The sequence below is a fragment of the Melozone crissalis genome, unplaced genomic scaffold, assembly GCF_028551555.1.
Source record: "Melozone crissalis strain CALT ecotype California unplaced genomic scaffold, PUWL_Pcris_2 ptg000016l_1, whole genome shotgun sequence".
NCBI classification, from domain to species: Eukaryota; Metazoa; Chordata; class Aves; order Passeriformes; family Passerellidae; genus Melozone; species Melozone crissalis.
In genome coordinates, this window is record NW_026535794.1 from 57,811,312 (window position 1) to 57,827,767 (window position 16,456).

Sequence of the window (16,456 nt, forward strand, 5' to 3'; positions counted from 1 at the left end):
GCCATTTAGGGAATAGATCCTGTACTGGCCACAACACCATATCAGACTAAAGGAACAGCTGGAGAATGCTTTACCTTTTCCTTTTCATAGGGAGTACTGCAAAAAGTTATAACAGCCCCCAAAGTAAAAGGTAAAACAGATACAAATGTAGCATTAGTGAAATCAAATAGCTCTGTAAAACAAATCAAGTCACATGAACCTGGGAGAAAATCTTCTTCAAAGATGTGTATCACATTTCTGCTTACTCAATAATAATTAATCTTAGTTTTATCATGTAATAGCACCATGTATCTGAACTAATTATCAGGCCACAACACTAGGAGACTGTCTACAGTTCTAACAGCACCACTGCTAGGTGATGTCAAACAACCTAGTTCCAGAGACAGAAGAGAAGTGGAGAGGGAAGAAAAACTCAGAACTGCAGTAAGACACAGAAGCACCTTATAGACTTAAGCCAACAGTATCAAAAATCCAACAATCAGGAACTGAGACTGTTTTTGTGCAAATTCTGTAAGTCAAAGGCCATAGCAAACTGCTATTATTTTATGAAGAGACATATTAAAAAACAGTCAGCATATACAAGGCAAACCTACCAAATTTTGCTAAACAGCTAATAACATCACTACCATTTACTCATTATTAATAAATCCTTGCTGCTATTTGAAGCTCAAATTAATGTTCAGATATTAATTTTCCTATTTTGCCACTAACTAAAAATCAAAGGATTAAATGTGGTACCAATTCAGTACAATCCAAAAGTAAAAAATGTGCCAAGACACACACAAACTGACAAGGTGTGGCTTTTTCAAAAACATTTAATTTCTGCAACAAACCTATTTTCAAAGCAAGAAATAGAAAAGTGAAGTTCTTTTGCCTCAAAACAGCCTTCAGCATATCTAAACAGTTCAAAAGCAGTACCAGCACTTTAAAAGACTGCAAAAAATACAAATAATAAATTTGCCTAAAGTTTGGCCTCGGTACTTTGGAGGAAGTTTTCAAGGAGTTTGCTCCATTAGAGTTAGATTCAGGTAATTTGTAGTATATATTTTAGATCACTAAAACAAAAAAAAAATGTCAATAAGATAAGATACAACTATACCTCCTGTATTTCCATTTGATTTTCCAAGTCTCACATAGAAATTTTACCATATTACTCTCCTATTTGGTGCTTTATGATTTCAGGAAGCTTCAGAGGGATTGTTAGTATTTTTTTCAGTGTTTGCATTTTGTTCTATAATTGCACATCAGCTGACTTCACATATGCACAGGGTAGACTAGTCATTTTTATGAATCAAGAGTTTTCCTTACTGAAAAACTGAATATAGTAATCTATTAGATTGGTCTTTCATCAGTGTAACCTACTTGTATCAATCACATCTGCTCTTATAGCACTTTAGCAGTATCCCCTGTTTCCAAAATTGCAGCTCCAGAAGAGCTGCAATAAATTTGTAACAATTGGTTCCACACAGAGAATGGACTTGAAAAAGTCTTACCTTTGTCTATATACGTTGCAAGATCTTCACTTGAACTCTGAGTTTCTGCATGTTTAACTATTAAAAAGAGGAGAGGTGGAAAGAAAATATTCAAATGGAACAACACCACATACAAATTCAAAGGCATTCAAAGGTAAGCACTTACGTTTTCTGCACTTCTCTTTAATTACACCACCAAGCTTTCCCTGTTAAAATGAAGAAGTACAGAATTTTTATGCCATATATATTTCTTAGAACATCAGTTCCTAAAGAGCATGAAATCTATATCAACATTTCTGAAGTTGGAAAATTTCTCTCTTACAATGAACTGCTAATGTTTAGTTACTCAGTATTCCCCCAAAAATGTAATTTTACTATTTCAGCACCTATTACACTAATAGCTTCTTTATTTCCCCCAAAAATACTAAAAGAGTTTCACACAAAGACAAGGAAAGCCTTACTTGTGCTTTTTTCAGCTCCTTTTCAAGCCTTTTCTTTTCAGTTTTTAGTTGTCTGAAGTCCTGCGTATGCTTTGTTGCAGCCTCTTCAAGAAAGAGAACCAAAATTCAATTTAGAAACTGTAAAGAGGCCACTAATTTAAGTGGGGCTGGTATAGTAGTTCCCTAGTTTGCAAATGAAGCCACCAGAAAAAAAAAAGATAGTGTGAAATACAAATCTACTGAAGTTATATTTCGGTTCATTTGGACAATATCTCATGCATACAAGTATGTTGCCTTCTACTGTATAATTACTGTTTTGAACCACAGCAATACATTTATTAGTTTTCTCAATTATATGCAAGAATGAAGAGTGGGTCATATTGTAATGATATTGTACTGTAGAACAAAATACATCAAGTATATTGTTGAAAAAAGGAGATAAAATTGACTGCAAAACGGCTTTTACAGTTTTATTCTCTTATTTAAATAAGAGCTCTGGTTCAGAGATTAAAACACCACAGCCAGCTGCGTTAGAAAGATACATAAAGCACTCAAAACTAATAGAGAAGAGGACCTTATCTCTTAATGTCTAACAGACACCTGGCTAGAGTGCAGATGGGTGGAAATAGAGGGTACAGGGTAGGTGAGAACTGAACACAAGGTTCCTAGGAAAATTCTTAGGTGACACAGTCAGCTGAGAGAACTCCTGAGAGTTCAGCCTGATGACTTATATATGGATAGGAAAGAAAAGAAATGGAATCTTCCTGCTGATCATATCAGAAGAGAGCCTATTAAAATAAAATGTTTTAAAAAGGAACCTTGAGTGGTAAGCTAACAAAAAAACAATAATGGCAAAATTTCATACTGCCAAAAGATACAATGTTTGAGATAATTAATGAACATAGAAAAAACCAAAACAGATAAAATAGTCACTGAAATTGGACCTAACACATGCTCTTTCTCAGTATTTTGTTCTAGTTCTGCCAGAATTTGAGATTTTGGAGGCAAGTGTGTAAAAAGCCTGGCTGTCCTGCAATGGAACTCCAAAATTCTCATCAAAATAAACACCTTGTACCTGCACTTTACAGTAAGATTCAGGGGGTTTCTATCACTAAGATATGTCACTCAGTTCACTGTATTTTGAACTATGGTAAGCACAGCTAAAAAATGCATGACAGGAATGCAAATATCTGCCCTACCAATTGATGACACAGCAAGTGAAGTCTCAAAAAGTCTTACATACATCCATCCTCGCAAACAAGAAAAACACAGGGCCAAGAAGCCAATGCTTTTTCTCCATGTAAAAAAAAAGCAAACAAACAAACTAACTAACCAACTAAAATATAAGTGCCAGACCATTTAAAAGTCAGAAAACGTGCATCAGGAACAAATACTTTAATATGAACATAAACATGAACAATCCTGCCAGGATTATTAGAACACTGGAGTACATGCCCTATGAAAACACTCTAATTGAACTAGACTTAACCAGCCAGAAGGGAAAACATAAAAAATCATAGAAAGAATACAAGAACAGCTTTCCTGTACAAAGAGGTATCAAGAAGATGGAATGAGATTGCTAATGAGATTGTTCAATCAAGAAGATGGAACAAGACTGCTGTATGGTAGAATTAGGTGTAAACTGAAACATGGGAGTTTCCAACATGTTACTGAACCAAGTTGCCTACAGACACTGGTAACACTCCATCCTTTGAAGTTTTCATGACTAGAAGTTCCCTTCCAACTATATCTGAGTCATGTCCCGAAGACACTCAGCAGAAAATATTCTGCAGGAGGGCTGATATAAATCAGAGACCAAGCACCCAACATAGTACTGGCCTGCCTTGTTCCTTGGGCATCAAAGTTAAAGTCACAATTCCTCTGGACAGAAAAGGAAAAAAGAGATTATGTTACTGTACTGTTGACCTACTCAATGTAGAAAGTTACCTTCAAGTTTTTTCACTTTAGTTTCCAGTTTCTTTCTCCTGTTAAATAGAACACATTAATAGATTATTTTTAAAAATAGAACTATGTTGCATGAAAAGTCAGAAAAAAAATCTAGCCATTCAAAGAAAAAACACCTCCTATACCCAGGATCTTGTGTCTGAGACCAATGACTCCTTGAAGTTGAAAAATCAAATTGGTGCCATGTTGCTGGCATTCTCACACAAACAGCTGTATCTGTTACAGATGCAAAGTTTGCTTTTAAGAGAGTCAATCCACTAAATATACCTTTAGCAACAACCCGATATTAGAAATACAACCGCAGAAAACTGGCTTCTATTTTTTGCATTTCCAAGATGTAATGGAGACAGGTTAGCTTTACTCCTTAAAAACTATCAAGCTTTGCTTACAATGAATAATATCTAAGCAATTATATAATCAGGAATGGCCCTCAGAATGACTTATGTCCCAAACCTTTTTGTTCAGAACATCCAGATACTTTAGACTAAAATCAAACCAAAGGAAAAAACATGAAGCATCCTGAACAATTTTGACTTCAACATTTCCAATCCTACCTTAAATGTAAAACACACAGAACTGGAAAATAAATAAATAGAAAATAGAAAAATACAAATTTCTATTATTTTCTTCTACTAAATTCTAATATCACAGAAATAGTTTTTAAACTGTTGTGGTAAGTAGACAATTCTACCAATGATCACTGATCACTTTCATGAAGTAGAACACAGTTAATTTATTCCCCATATTAAAATCTGTGTAATAGATTGAGACTTACCATCTAAGCCTTTCTGGATGTTCAGGCTTTAATTACCACTTCAGACATTAACCAGAATATATTCAAAAATCCACTCATAAATGGTATGATTGACCACCTTCTGCATGTTTAGTAGTCAAAGTATTTATAGTATAAAGTAATAGACCGAGGATTCTGTGTCTTCTCAGCCTGAAGAGGTTCATACTTACTTTTCTATATGATGGCTTTGACAGTCAAGCCATAGGTGAGAATTTCAGCAAAATTCCTCATAAAACACCTTTATAGAAAAAAATATAGGGAGGCAGGGGAAGGGGGGAGCTGTCCTTTAGAAAACAGGATGTAAGGAACTTCTGTTTCTCCATAGATTATCTTCAAGTGAATGCACAGAAGTACTACATATGCAATGCATGGACATTGGAAGCAAGATAAGTCGACACAGGAAGACCACAGAGATGCTGTTTACCATTGCAGGGAGAAGACTCATGCAGCCAAAGCTCAATTAGAATTCAAGCTGAATTAGAATTCAACAAAAGGGGCTTTTCAAAATATCTTAACAGCAAATGGAAGATCAGAAATAACATCAGTCCATTGCTTGATGTGGTTAGTCACATCACAAATAGGGATGCAAAGCAGAGATATTTAATGCCTTCTTCACATCTGTCACCAATGACAGACCCTGGGACTACCAGAAACCTGTGTTGGAAGACCATGAGTGGCTTGTTTAGCTCAGGAAAGAGAAGGCTGAGGGGTGACCTCATCACAGTTTACAACTTCCTCAGCAGGGGACAGTGGAGAGGAAGGTGCTTATCTCGTCTCTCTGGTGACCAGTGATAGGACAGAAGGAAATGCAATGAAGCTGCACTAGGGAAGTTTAGATGGGACATTAGGAAAAGGTTCTTCAGGCTCCCCAGGGAAGCAATCATTGACATCAAGTCTGTCAAAGTTCCAGAAGCACCTGAATGATAGTCTTAGTCTTACAGCTTAGTTTTAAGTAGTCCTGCGAGGAGAAGGGAGTTGGACTCAATGATCCTCATAGGCACTTTTCAACTTGAGATAAAAAAAACTAGGATACAAATAACAAGAATCTGAACAAAGAGAAACAAAGTGCCAACATAATCATTGCAATAATATTTATAAATTACGTAATTACATTTACATATGCAGAACTATACTAATTTCATCAACACACAACTACATGAAGAAAATAGGTAGATGCTAAATCTAGCAATTTACAAAAAGCAGTTTGCAGATGATGCATTTGGGCAGAACTCCTTTTATGTTACCCAACTCAAGTTCCTCAACATCTGATCCTTAAGATACATGCACAACTGCAGCTGACAGAATGCTATGCTAAGAGAAGTTGTACTCCACGGGAACTGCCATCCCTGTAGAATATTCAGATCTCAACTAGACAGTCCTGAGCAAACTAACTTTAACACTGGCTCTGAATAGCAGACTGGACCAAAGGACATGAGTGATAATTTCTCACCTAAGTTTTTTAATAGTACCAGTTTTTTAATTTACTGTGTAAATTAACAGTAATTTTATGCACAATTCACTATTATTCTGCTTCTGGAAAAATCCAGCTTTCAAATTACTGAACTCATATGACCTACTGCTTCAAATGGCCTCAGTATCAGAGGTATACAAAACAGCTATGGCATCACAGAATTGAGGCTGAGGTGGCAAGAACCAACTGGAAGTTATGGTGTTCAACCCACACTGCTCAAGCAGGGCCACCTACAGCTCACTGGCCAGGACCATTTCCAAATGGCTTCTGAAGATTTCTAAGGATGATAAGGCCACAAACTCCCAGGGCAATTCATGGAAGTACTCAATCATTCTCACAGCAAAAAGTGTTTCCTGATGTTCACAGGAAACATGACCTTCTTTGTCTTAGTTTGTTCCCACTGCTTCTTGTCCTATCACTGAGGTCCAAGGAAGTGAGCCTGGTTCTTTTTCCTTTACACGCTCCCTTCAGGTATTTATAGAAATTGGTAATACCACCCCTGAGTCTTTTCTTCTCTAGACTTAACGGTTCCAGTTCTCTCAGCCCTCTATCATGGGAGAAATGTTCCTATTCCTTAATCATCTTCATGGTCCTTCACTGAACACACTCCCATATATTCATGTCTCTCTTGTATTGAGAAGTCCAGAACTAACACTATTTCAGGGGTTTCATCAGAAGTGCTGAGCAGAAGAGAATAGCATCTCCCTCAGCCTGCTGGCAAAACTCACTGAAAACCAAGATACTGGTATCTCTTTGCCACGAGTCTGTATCGCTGGCTCACATCATGAAATCATCCCAAGCTGCTGTCCACCAGCACATACTGGTGATTCTTCCTCATCAGGTGCTGGGCTTCACACTTCTCCTTGCTGAAAAGTTACCTCATTTCTTCAGCCTGTCAAGCTTGTGCTGGATAGCAGCATGGCCCTCTGGCCCATCAGCCACACATGTGCCATTGTCAAGTTTGCTGACAGTAGGCTCTGCCCCATCATGCAGATCACTAACAAGATGTTAAACTGGACTAGACCCACTGTGCAGCCCTCTCTGTCTCCCCCCAGGGTAGTATTATATACTGGTCTCCAACCAGACTTTTGCACAGTGTTCACCATCACACTCAAGGCCCAGCCATTCAGCCAGTTTTTGATCCACTGTCTGCCCATCCAGCCCCTACAGCACCAGACTAATGGGCTATGACGAGGCTATTATGGGAAACGGTGTCAGAGATCTTATTCCCTGTCAGACACTAGCCACTGCTCTCCCCTGATCTAGAAAACATGTCAATTTATAAGGTCAGTGAAGTACAACTTCCCTTTCATAAAGACATGCTGTCTACTCTAGAGCTTCTTGTCCTTCATGTGCCTGAAAATGAGTTCAAGGATGACCTGCTCCATCACCTTCCCAGGGATCAAAGTGGGGCTGACTGGTCTGTAGTTCCCTGGCTCCTCCTTCTTGAAGATATGAGTGACAGACAGGGACAAACATTATATCTATACTGACACAATAAATTGCCAGCACATCAAAGTGGTCAGTTCCCTCTTAAGATGCAGTTAGCAATGGGGTAGCTGCTCTCTGCTGCTCTTAGATAAGACAATGTACTGACTATTTCATTAAGCTCACAGTACATTGAGTACGTCCATATGTGAAGTAAGTGCAGAATGGCTGAAGAAATGACAACAATCCTAGCCTCCTCATACAGTCTTTTGGGTAATAATGGTCTGCTGCTCTGCTTGTGAACACTGTATGTTTCACAAGTCACATGAAGAGACTAGTGTACTTCTTTTGAGAAATGTTTCAGTCACTTGATCATCTCTGTGGACCTTCATTAGACTCTCTCCAGTATACCTGTAAACCTGTACAAAAAAGCCCAGAATTGGGCTTCAAGGCATGGCCTCACCAGTACTGAGCAGAGAGAACCAATCACTTTCCTTGACCGGCTGGTAGCACCAAAATAGCTTAGAAACACCAAAGTTAAAAATGATAGCCAGCTTACATGGAAGAAAGGAGTCACCAGAGGGAGTCCCATTGGGATGTGCACTAGAACACATTAGAAATAAAAGCTGACTACAAAATCAAAAGGGTCTTAGAATTCCAAGTCACTAGAGTGCAACTGGCTTTTGTGAATGCAAAGTGATGCACACGAAGAAAAATAACCACAACTACCAACATCTTGCTATATATATAGCTGGTTCTCTTTTGAGAACATGAGAACCTTCCCACACAATACTGAGAAGTCACAGTTCCCTGATATAGGTAATTTAAATATTTAAATTAAAAATAATTAATAGTAATTAAAAATGTTAGAGGATTAAAAAGCAATTAGACAAGCCCATTAAGAGTATGCATCAAGAGCTGTAAGAGTTAACACACACATATGCTCCAGGCAAGGAAACCTTTGACTGACTGCTTACTGGAAAAACAATCTTTGGAAATTAACAAGGCACAGCTTCAGAATACTCTGTATTATGGCAGCAAAAATTACTTTTGCACTTTTGGTGCCAAATCCTTCCTGCTCATTTCCAAACATGGCAGACAGTTCACTATGAACTGCTGAGCTGTTACATTAAAATAATTATTTTAAGGACTGATTTTAGTTCAGACCACTTTGGCAGTATTATTCTTATACTGGCCTCAGAGATTTAACAGCAAAACTTAAATGGATGGCAATAACAAAAAGCTGAGACTAAGAATCACTTAGACTACAGCTTTTTTCAATTTCATCCTGTTCTTAAAGACTTGAATTAAACAACCACATAAAGCCACTTCATGACAAGCCAATAAATAAAGTAACACTGCACTCAAAAGAGTTTGCTACAATACTTAGGATCATTCTTCGATCAACTCCTTGTTCTAAGAACCCATAAGTACAAAAATTTTACTGAGATGGAAAGCATAACTAGATAAGGTACATTATCAAGTTTGGAAGAGGTAAAAGAGGCAAAGAAAGGTTAAGAAAAAAAAGAAGCATCACTCACATAGCATCACTGTTTATTATTTCTTCTTTAATTTTAACATATTCCAGTTGGCTCTCCTGATAAATCTTGAGAGAATTCTGAAGAATGAAAACACAGTTAAAATATGTCCATACTGAGAGCAAAAAAAAATGGCAGACACCTTACCTCTTCTAATGAAAACAGTGCCTGGCCAAAAAAGTTTAAGTATATTCAATGCAATTCAATATTCAATATTTCAGTTGGAAAGTCAGGTTATCTTCTTTCTTTAAAGGCAAAAGTTATAACAAACAAACACATTAATCTCTTTATGTCTATCTTTGAGTACATGCCTTGAACACCTAGCTGAATAGGAACTTGAAGCTGAAATCAAGATCATAACTATTATACACCATGCATTTTTCTGAAAAAGTGCCATCAGGACATCAGCTACTAATGCTTGCTGAGGGAAGAGCAGTTATAAAATCATTCTAACACAGAACACTAACTACATACAGCAACAAGAAAAATGTTAGTATCTTCATTATAAAAGCTACAAGAAAGAAACTGGGGTATTTTCTTCAGAAATTATAATAATGCCTAGAAAATACATACATGTAAGTAACTTGAACAATCTAAACTTTCTTCCCTGTACACTAAACCTCAGCTAAGCGATGGGAGAGAAATTAGGAATAAACTTCAGAAGATAATGATGTAAAATTAAACATGTGTTCAAAAAGGTAACAGAAGCACAACACTATTCTGCACAGACCCTCTTTCTTGGCACCTTTTCACTAGTGCAAGTTATATTCAATAATCTGACAAGACCAGAGCAGAAAACCAAAGGAGTCTGAATGTTTCTCATTCCTTCCTTCCTTCGTGAGGAAATAACCAAATAATCTGACCAAAAATTTTAAGAACTACAACAACCTGAACTTATTGCCTCTCTGAAACCTGAAGTAATTTAATTAATTTCACCTAACTTCACCAGAGCTACCTGTCTCAGTGAGCTAAAAATAAGAACAGAGTTCATTAAAAGTCAGCTTCATTAAGATGAGCATTAGGAATATGCATTTCTTTCAACAGAAAAAGCTCAAGTTATTTAAAAAAGCACACCTTTTTTTCTTCCAACTCTGCCTTCACGGAACCCAACTCTTCCTGACATTTTTCCAGAGGCAGAATTTTCTGTAACATCTTCTCCACTTGGCAACGAAGAGCAGAGATTTCTCTGAAATTAGATGTGCAATTTAAAAAGTTGCCAAAACCACAGATGCTTTGAAACTCGGCATTCTGATTCTTCAATCAAGCATGAGTATTTTGCTTTTATCCTATGGAAAAAATGCTGAGAGAGATACCTAAAAACTTTAATAGCTTCAATATTCTCATTTTTCCACCTATTTAAAGAAAATCCAAAATCTGATTTTAAAACATTACACTGAACCCAAAGCTAGAAGCAAGCAGATGGCATGTGCCACAGAAGTAGGCTGCCTACATTAAAGCGCCAGTAATAAGTGTCTCTGCATACACAGTGCTGTAAAGTAAGAGCAGAGTCCAAATGCCGTGTTTTTCAACAGGCAGGTTGGAGTCCATAAAAATTATACGCTGCCTCTTCCTCTATAATCATAGAGTAAGCAAGGGCACACAGACACAACTCTTAAGTCAAAACACTTCACACAAATATGGACGCTCCAAATAGCCATACATTTAACTACCACCAAAAGATGAGCTTCACATCTACACCTGGACTCTCACTAGCTCAGCACCAGGAAAGAATCACACACATGTAGAGGAAGGACAGATTTTTCTCCTCATCATACCTTTGCTAACTATGGCCTAGGAAGCATGGTAAAAGTACATACTAAAAGTGCAGCTTAGACCTATGGCTGTTGCTATGACACCGTCAGACTCCTAAAAGTAACCGCAACACAAAGAATATATCATCTTTAGTAATACATTTTTAGTAAACAATATAAATCCAACTTACCGTTCAGCAAATTGAAGCTGTTATCTCTTGTTAAGGCAGAAATTAAAAACAGTTTACAAATGTCCTTAGGTATATTTCAACCCAACTGCAACTTGCAAAGAAACATCCAGTAAAGACTTCCTCCCAGAAAAAAAACTCCCCAAGACTTGCAGAACTAAGTGTTTATATATGCATTTCAGTACATTTGAAGTGAATAAGAGCTTCTTCTGTTACATGAAAAAGATTGAGTAATTCTCAGCAACTCAGATTTCAAATAGACTACCATAATCATGTACCAGAAATAGGCAGATCTTAAGTGGATAGTTTTAATTCCAAAGGCCTATTTTCTTTACAAAATCCACCCAGTTTGTTCTTTATTAGAGATATAATCTCATAACCTAAACAGAAAGCCTCAAGCCTTTTTGTAAATGTTTTAGGTATACTAATCCTGTAAGAACACAAAGAGAAAACTAAAGGATATCAGTGCATTTCTGTTGATACTCTGTCAGCAAACGACTGTAAGAAAAGAAAAAACCCACACATTACTCATTTTCTCACCTGATTTTGACAATCGCAGGTTAGGGTATCTTTCCTTTTGCTTTATAGATAAATAGAGAAAGTGTAAGATTGGCTTAAATTTTCTGATAGTAGTCAATATAACCCTTTGATTTCATTAAGCCATTCAAACCTCAAATCAAACTGCTTTAAGTAGGAAAAAAAACCAACTGGCGATTACATGAAGTTGTAGCCATTAACTAATTGCAGCTTTAAAAAAAAAGTATTGCTTAGACAAAAGAAATAATGTGTATATATATATATATATATATATATGTATGTGTATATATATATATATAAAAGACACGTTTCCATACTTGAAAGGATGTTTTCCTGAAAAAGAACACACATCTCAGAGAAATAGTATGAAAGACCCTAAAAGGCTTTAATCTTTATATTATTCTCCTAGCAGCCATAAAGGGTAACACTTAGCCTGATGCAAGAGGGCCATGGGACAGCACCAAGGAAAGCTATTCCTTTCTTTTCTCAAATATTATGTTTTTTAAGAACAGAGAAAAGAAAGGACGAGAAAGAATAATACCATGGGAGTTACCCTATACAGAGAGGGCAGCATTACTTTCTATTGCAATAGTTAAGAGCAATCCAGTAAAGCAAAAAAGAAAGGCTCAGCTGCAAGTAGCTAAAGAAGAGGCAATTTCCACAAGAAATATATGCGCTGGCAGAAAGAAGAGGGACACAAAATGTACAGGTCAGAAAAGGAATTGCAACAGAGTAAAGGAGCTTTGAAAAAAGCATCCTAGTTAAGAGACCCAGTGTGCGCTGGCTGAAATACTCTGGAAATAGAATGCAGGACTGTCATTTAGATTCACTAAAGCCAGATTGATATGTATCTAGAAAAGGATACACAAGAAACAAACCACTACAATTAGGAGCCGTTGCATGGATATTGGGCCATATTATGGAGGTAAACATATCTTGATATATTACTCCATACTCCATACAATATGTTGATGGGTTTTGAGAAGAATTGGAAGCAAGCACAGAAAGGAAAGCAAACTGTAAGAAGGATTTTATAATCATATCATTCTGAACAATGTTCAGCTTCACTTTTCACATTCTGATATTTAATCCCAACAGAATTTCAGAATTTAATAATCAGACCAAATTCTGCTGAAGAAGTTCACATCTGTACTCAACTTCTAGTTCCCACATTCTTCACTACAGAAAAATGAAATAAGCAAGCACAATTAAATGAACAAAATAAATATAAATAAATATCAATAAATATAATCTGCTTCTGCCTTTAATAAATAAATCTCTTCAAAGAGTTGCTTCTGCCTGTACTTCTAATAATATTACAGGTACACAAAATAGCTCTGTTTACTGTCATTATACACAGATGTTTTACACAATAAATTAGTCTTACAGTCTAGATTTAGGACACGCTTGCGAAGAACTTTCATTTTGAGAAGCATTTAGTGTAGTGCACAAGCGAATATTCACATTCCAAAAATCATATCTCCTGCATTGGTGTAAGTCCTTAAGAATAAAATCCAAACAAACAAACAAAAATGCATGCAATTGTACTTACTCTCCATCAATTATTTTTTGCTTCAATGCAATTAATGCAGCTACATATTCATTCATATTCTGGAAGGAAGAGTCTCAAGTCAGTAAAGAACTTACACTCCAAAAATCAGTACTGTAAATAACCCCTAATCCAATGGCTAATTTTATAGAAAATTCAATAAACTGTCTTCATTCACGCAGAGAATGCAGGCTCCACAAGTAAGTATGCATCTTTAAGTGAGGCTTTGCTACAAAAGCTCTTCAAACTTTGCCTCTGCAGTAGATTATATACTAAATCCCTATAACGTTTTCCGTCAAAATTCAACTGACCTTTCGGCAGAATATCAGCAATAAACATTAGCTCACTTGAGATTTTCCAGTTTCTAAGCCATACTCATTCTAAGTGTGCCCTATGAAGTCTCAACAGGACCTTCTCTTCATTTAAAGGAAAAACAAAAATTACCCAAAGCGTAATACCATAAAAATACACACTCGCTTAAGAGCCCTCAAGGAAGTAATTTCTAAATCCTTATATTGCATCGAATCAAAGCCAACAGGACACAACTAGAAATTCCCTGATAGATCCCACTAAGCACGTCGCAGAGACACGAGTTACTTTTCCAGACTTCGCCTAGCTAAAACTCGACACTGCTGCTACTTTTAGAGCCCGTTTACCACGCACGCTATCCGCGTTCCCGACGGCACAGGGAGTGGTGACTGTGGTACCCGACACTTCCCACCAGCGGCCCGGCGATGATCCACTACCTCGTCTGTGAGCAAAAACCCCACTCCAGCGCCACAGGGACGGCGGTCGATGCCTACCTGCTGGAGAACACCGCAGTTGGCGCAGGTCCTGCCGGCGGCCGCAGTTTCGGCCGGCGGCGACGGCGTCTCTCCGGGCATCATCGTGCCCACGCCTCCGTGCGGCCCCGAGAGCCCTGCGTGTGCGCCGCTCAATGGCGTCACAGACCGCGCCACCGCTTTAGCTAGGACCCAGCTCGCCTTCATCTCCTCAAGAATGCTGTCCACTGCTGCCTGACTATCAGCAGCAGAAAAGACAGCAAAGAGTGGTCTCTGCAGAGACTGAGCGTTGAAAGCAACTGGTGGAGAGTGACTTAGTCCCCTGAAAGGCACGGCCTCAGCCACGCCCTTCTACCACTACTATTATTTCACCTTCTTCTCGGTGCAGGCACTTTTTGTAAGGGAACTACTGTGGGCCTGACGCAGGTGCGGAATAGGGCAGCTTCTTTTCCGTGGCGCAAGGGGAGGGACGGAGCCGCCGCTAGAGGGTCGCGTGGGGAGGAAAGGTGGGGCTGTGCGCGCGGGGGCGGCTATTCCGTGACAGTGCGGCCACGCTCTCTAATAAATTACACGAGGCCCGGCCGGGCGAAGCTGAGCTCCCCTGCGGCCGGAATCACCGAACATTGGTGATCAGCCTGAGGTGATACCGAAATCGGCCGGAAAATAAACTAATACAATTTGAAATATTTGAAAGCCGGCAGTCTTTATTACAGCTTTGAACACTTTGAGAGGATAGCTCCTCTAATCGGATGTGTGTAATGAAACTATAACAGGGCATTGATTCTATCATGATGATACATATCCATTACAACTTACTTCCTAGCTAATAGGTAAACATCACTGCCGTGGAAGTAATTTGCATGCGTCCGCCTCCTGTTGGAAGACCTTTTATAGTCCTAGGCAGTCATCTAAAGGGGTCTCTGATGCTCGTACTTACTGAGTGTCCCAATATTACAGCTGACCTTCCCTTGAACATTTTTTTTTGGGTCTGCATTGTTGCTTCTTGTTACATAACTTTGCCAAAAATCTCACTATATTACTCACTATCTATTTATCCACTGGTTCCAGCCACGTTTATCATCTTGTGCATACTTTTACATTCTTTTGGGTTTGGGTTGGTTTTTTTGCTAGTTAGTTTTGAAACTCTATCTAGGAACTTAAGGAGAACTGAAAATATATATCCTCTGTGTTATCTCTCAGAAGCTAATAACCCTTGTTACGGGGTGATGCTCTCTGCTCCCATGCTGCCAAGCTAGAGCTGCCTCCTAGACAAGGGCATGCTAAGCTGATGGCATTCCCTGACACGCATCCACATCCTAGTTTTTCAAACGGGAGCGTACCACTTCAGCTCACTCAGCATCTTGTGGGAACATAATACTCATGGGAAGAGATCAAGCTTTTTATTTCATCCAAGCATTTGTAAACACTTTTAATATTTAGCATCGCTTGTCACGACTGCCTGCATTTCCCACTTACCCTACATCTTTCTATAGCGAGTAAGCTTGGGAAAGACTTTATAGAATTACAGAATGGTTTGGCTTAAAAGGGACCTTAAAGATCATGTAGTTCCAAGGCCCCTGCCATGGGCAGGGACACATGCTGCTAGACCAGATTACTTATGTGTTTCAGGCCATGCTTTCAATCACTTAGAGGCACAGAAGTTTAAGTAGTAACTGCTTACTGTTGTGAAAAACACTAATCACTTGTTTTAAAATTTTAAAAGTTTAATAGTAATAAAATGGTTATAAAAATACTAATAAAAATTAGAGTAATAAGAATTTGGACAATCAGAGTTAGGACAATAAAGTACAATAAAAACAAAGACATATGGACAGTCCGGGTGCCTCCTGGGCAATTAAGCCCCGAAAGCACACATGCTGACAAAGGATTAACCCTTAAAAGCAATAGCCTGTTGCATATTCATATATTTTATACATGATGCATAAATTATTTTCAAATAAAGGGTGTTCTCTGGTTATTATCAACTTCTCCCCCTTAATCCTATTGGCTTCTCAAAGTCAGGAAGGAGGTGGAAGAAAGTTGGTCTTTTCCGATAAGGAGGCAATAATTTTTCTCTTGGAGATTTAGGTGTCTTGTTGCTGTTATCGCTGTGCAAAGAATTTCTTGATTATCCCTTTCTTGAGCTAGTTAAAGTATCTTACATCACATAGTTTCTATTTTAACATTGTGTTGTAACCTAAAACTATATTTACCACACACTTAAAAAAATACACTACTACTAATTAATACAATGCAACACATACAGTATTCCTTTTAATATCTGCGAAGAGCCAATCATTTAATATGTATTTTTCACACTGTATTGTCCCACCCTGTGTTACTGTTTAAAGTACATAGAAATCGCTCAGTATTTAGCAGACAGGACAGATGGTTGCACAAAGTCCAAATTAGTTTGTAGGAAGGACATTTCTGTTCTTGTGAGCCAGCGAAGGCTTCCTGAAGATAAGGAAATCCTCCTATCTCTCTTAAGGAAGATACCAAGGCTATCACCATGACAATGTGAAGAAAGAGAGAAAATAAA

General features: G+C 38.0%; 1 protein-coding gene and 1 long non-coding RNA gene across 2 annotated transcripts in view; one reads left to right on the top strand and one right to left on the bottom strand.

Annotated features, from left to right (window-relative positions):
* The window catches only part of ICE1 (interactor of little elongation complex ELL subunit 1), a 39,967-nt gene extending 25,846 nt beyond the window's left edge, over positions 1-14,121 (bottom strand). The window contains exons 1-10 of the mRNA XM_054273595.1: positions 13,936-14,121; positions 13,136-13,194; positions 11,509-11,544; positions 11,050-11,067; positions 10,182-10,293; positions 9,111-9,187; positions 3,860-3,897; positions 1,934-2,016; positions 1,639-1,678; positions 1,494-1,550 (exon numbers count right to left, since the gene is read on the bottom strand). Coding sequence (XP_054129570.1) covers positions 1,494-1,550; positions 1,639-1,678; positions 1,934-2,016; positions 3,860-3,897; positions 9,111-9,187; positions 10,182-10,293; positions 11,050-11,067; positions 11,509-11,544; positions 13,136-13,194; positions 13,936-14,121 — 706 coding nt within the window. The remainder of the gene's footprint in view (positions 1-1,493; positions 1,551-1,638; positions 1,679-1,933; positions 2,017-3,859; positions 3,898-9,110; positions 9,188-10,181; positions 10,294-11,049; positions 11,068-11,508; positions 11,545-13,135; positions 13,195-13,935) is intronic.
* Positions 14,122-14,341: 220 nt separating this feature from the next.
* The window catches only part of LOC128935334 (uncharacterized), a 35,933-nt gene continuing 33,818 nt past the window's right edge, over positions 14,342-16,456 (top strand). The window contains exon 1 of the long non-coding RNA XR_008482940.1: positions 14,342-14,420. This is a non-coding gene — a long non-coding RNA (uncharacterized LOC128935334). The remainder of the gene's footprint in view (positions 14,421-16,456) is intronic.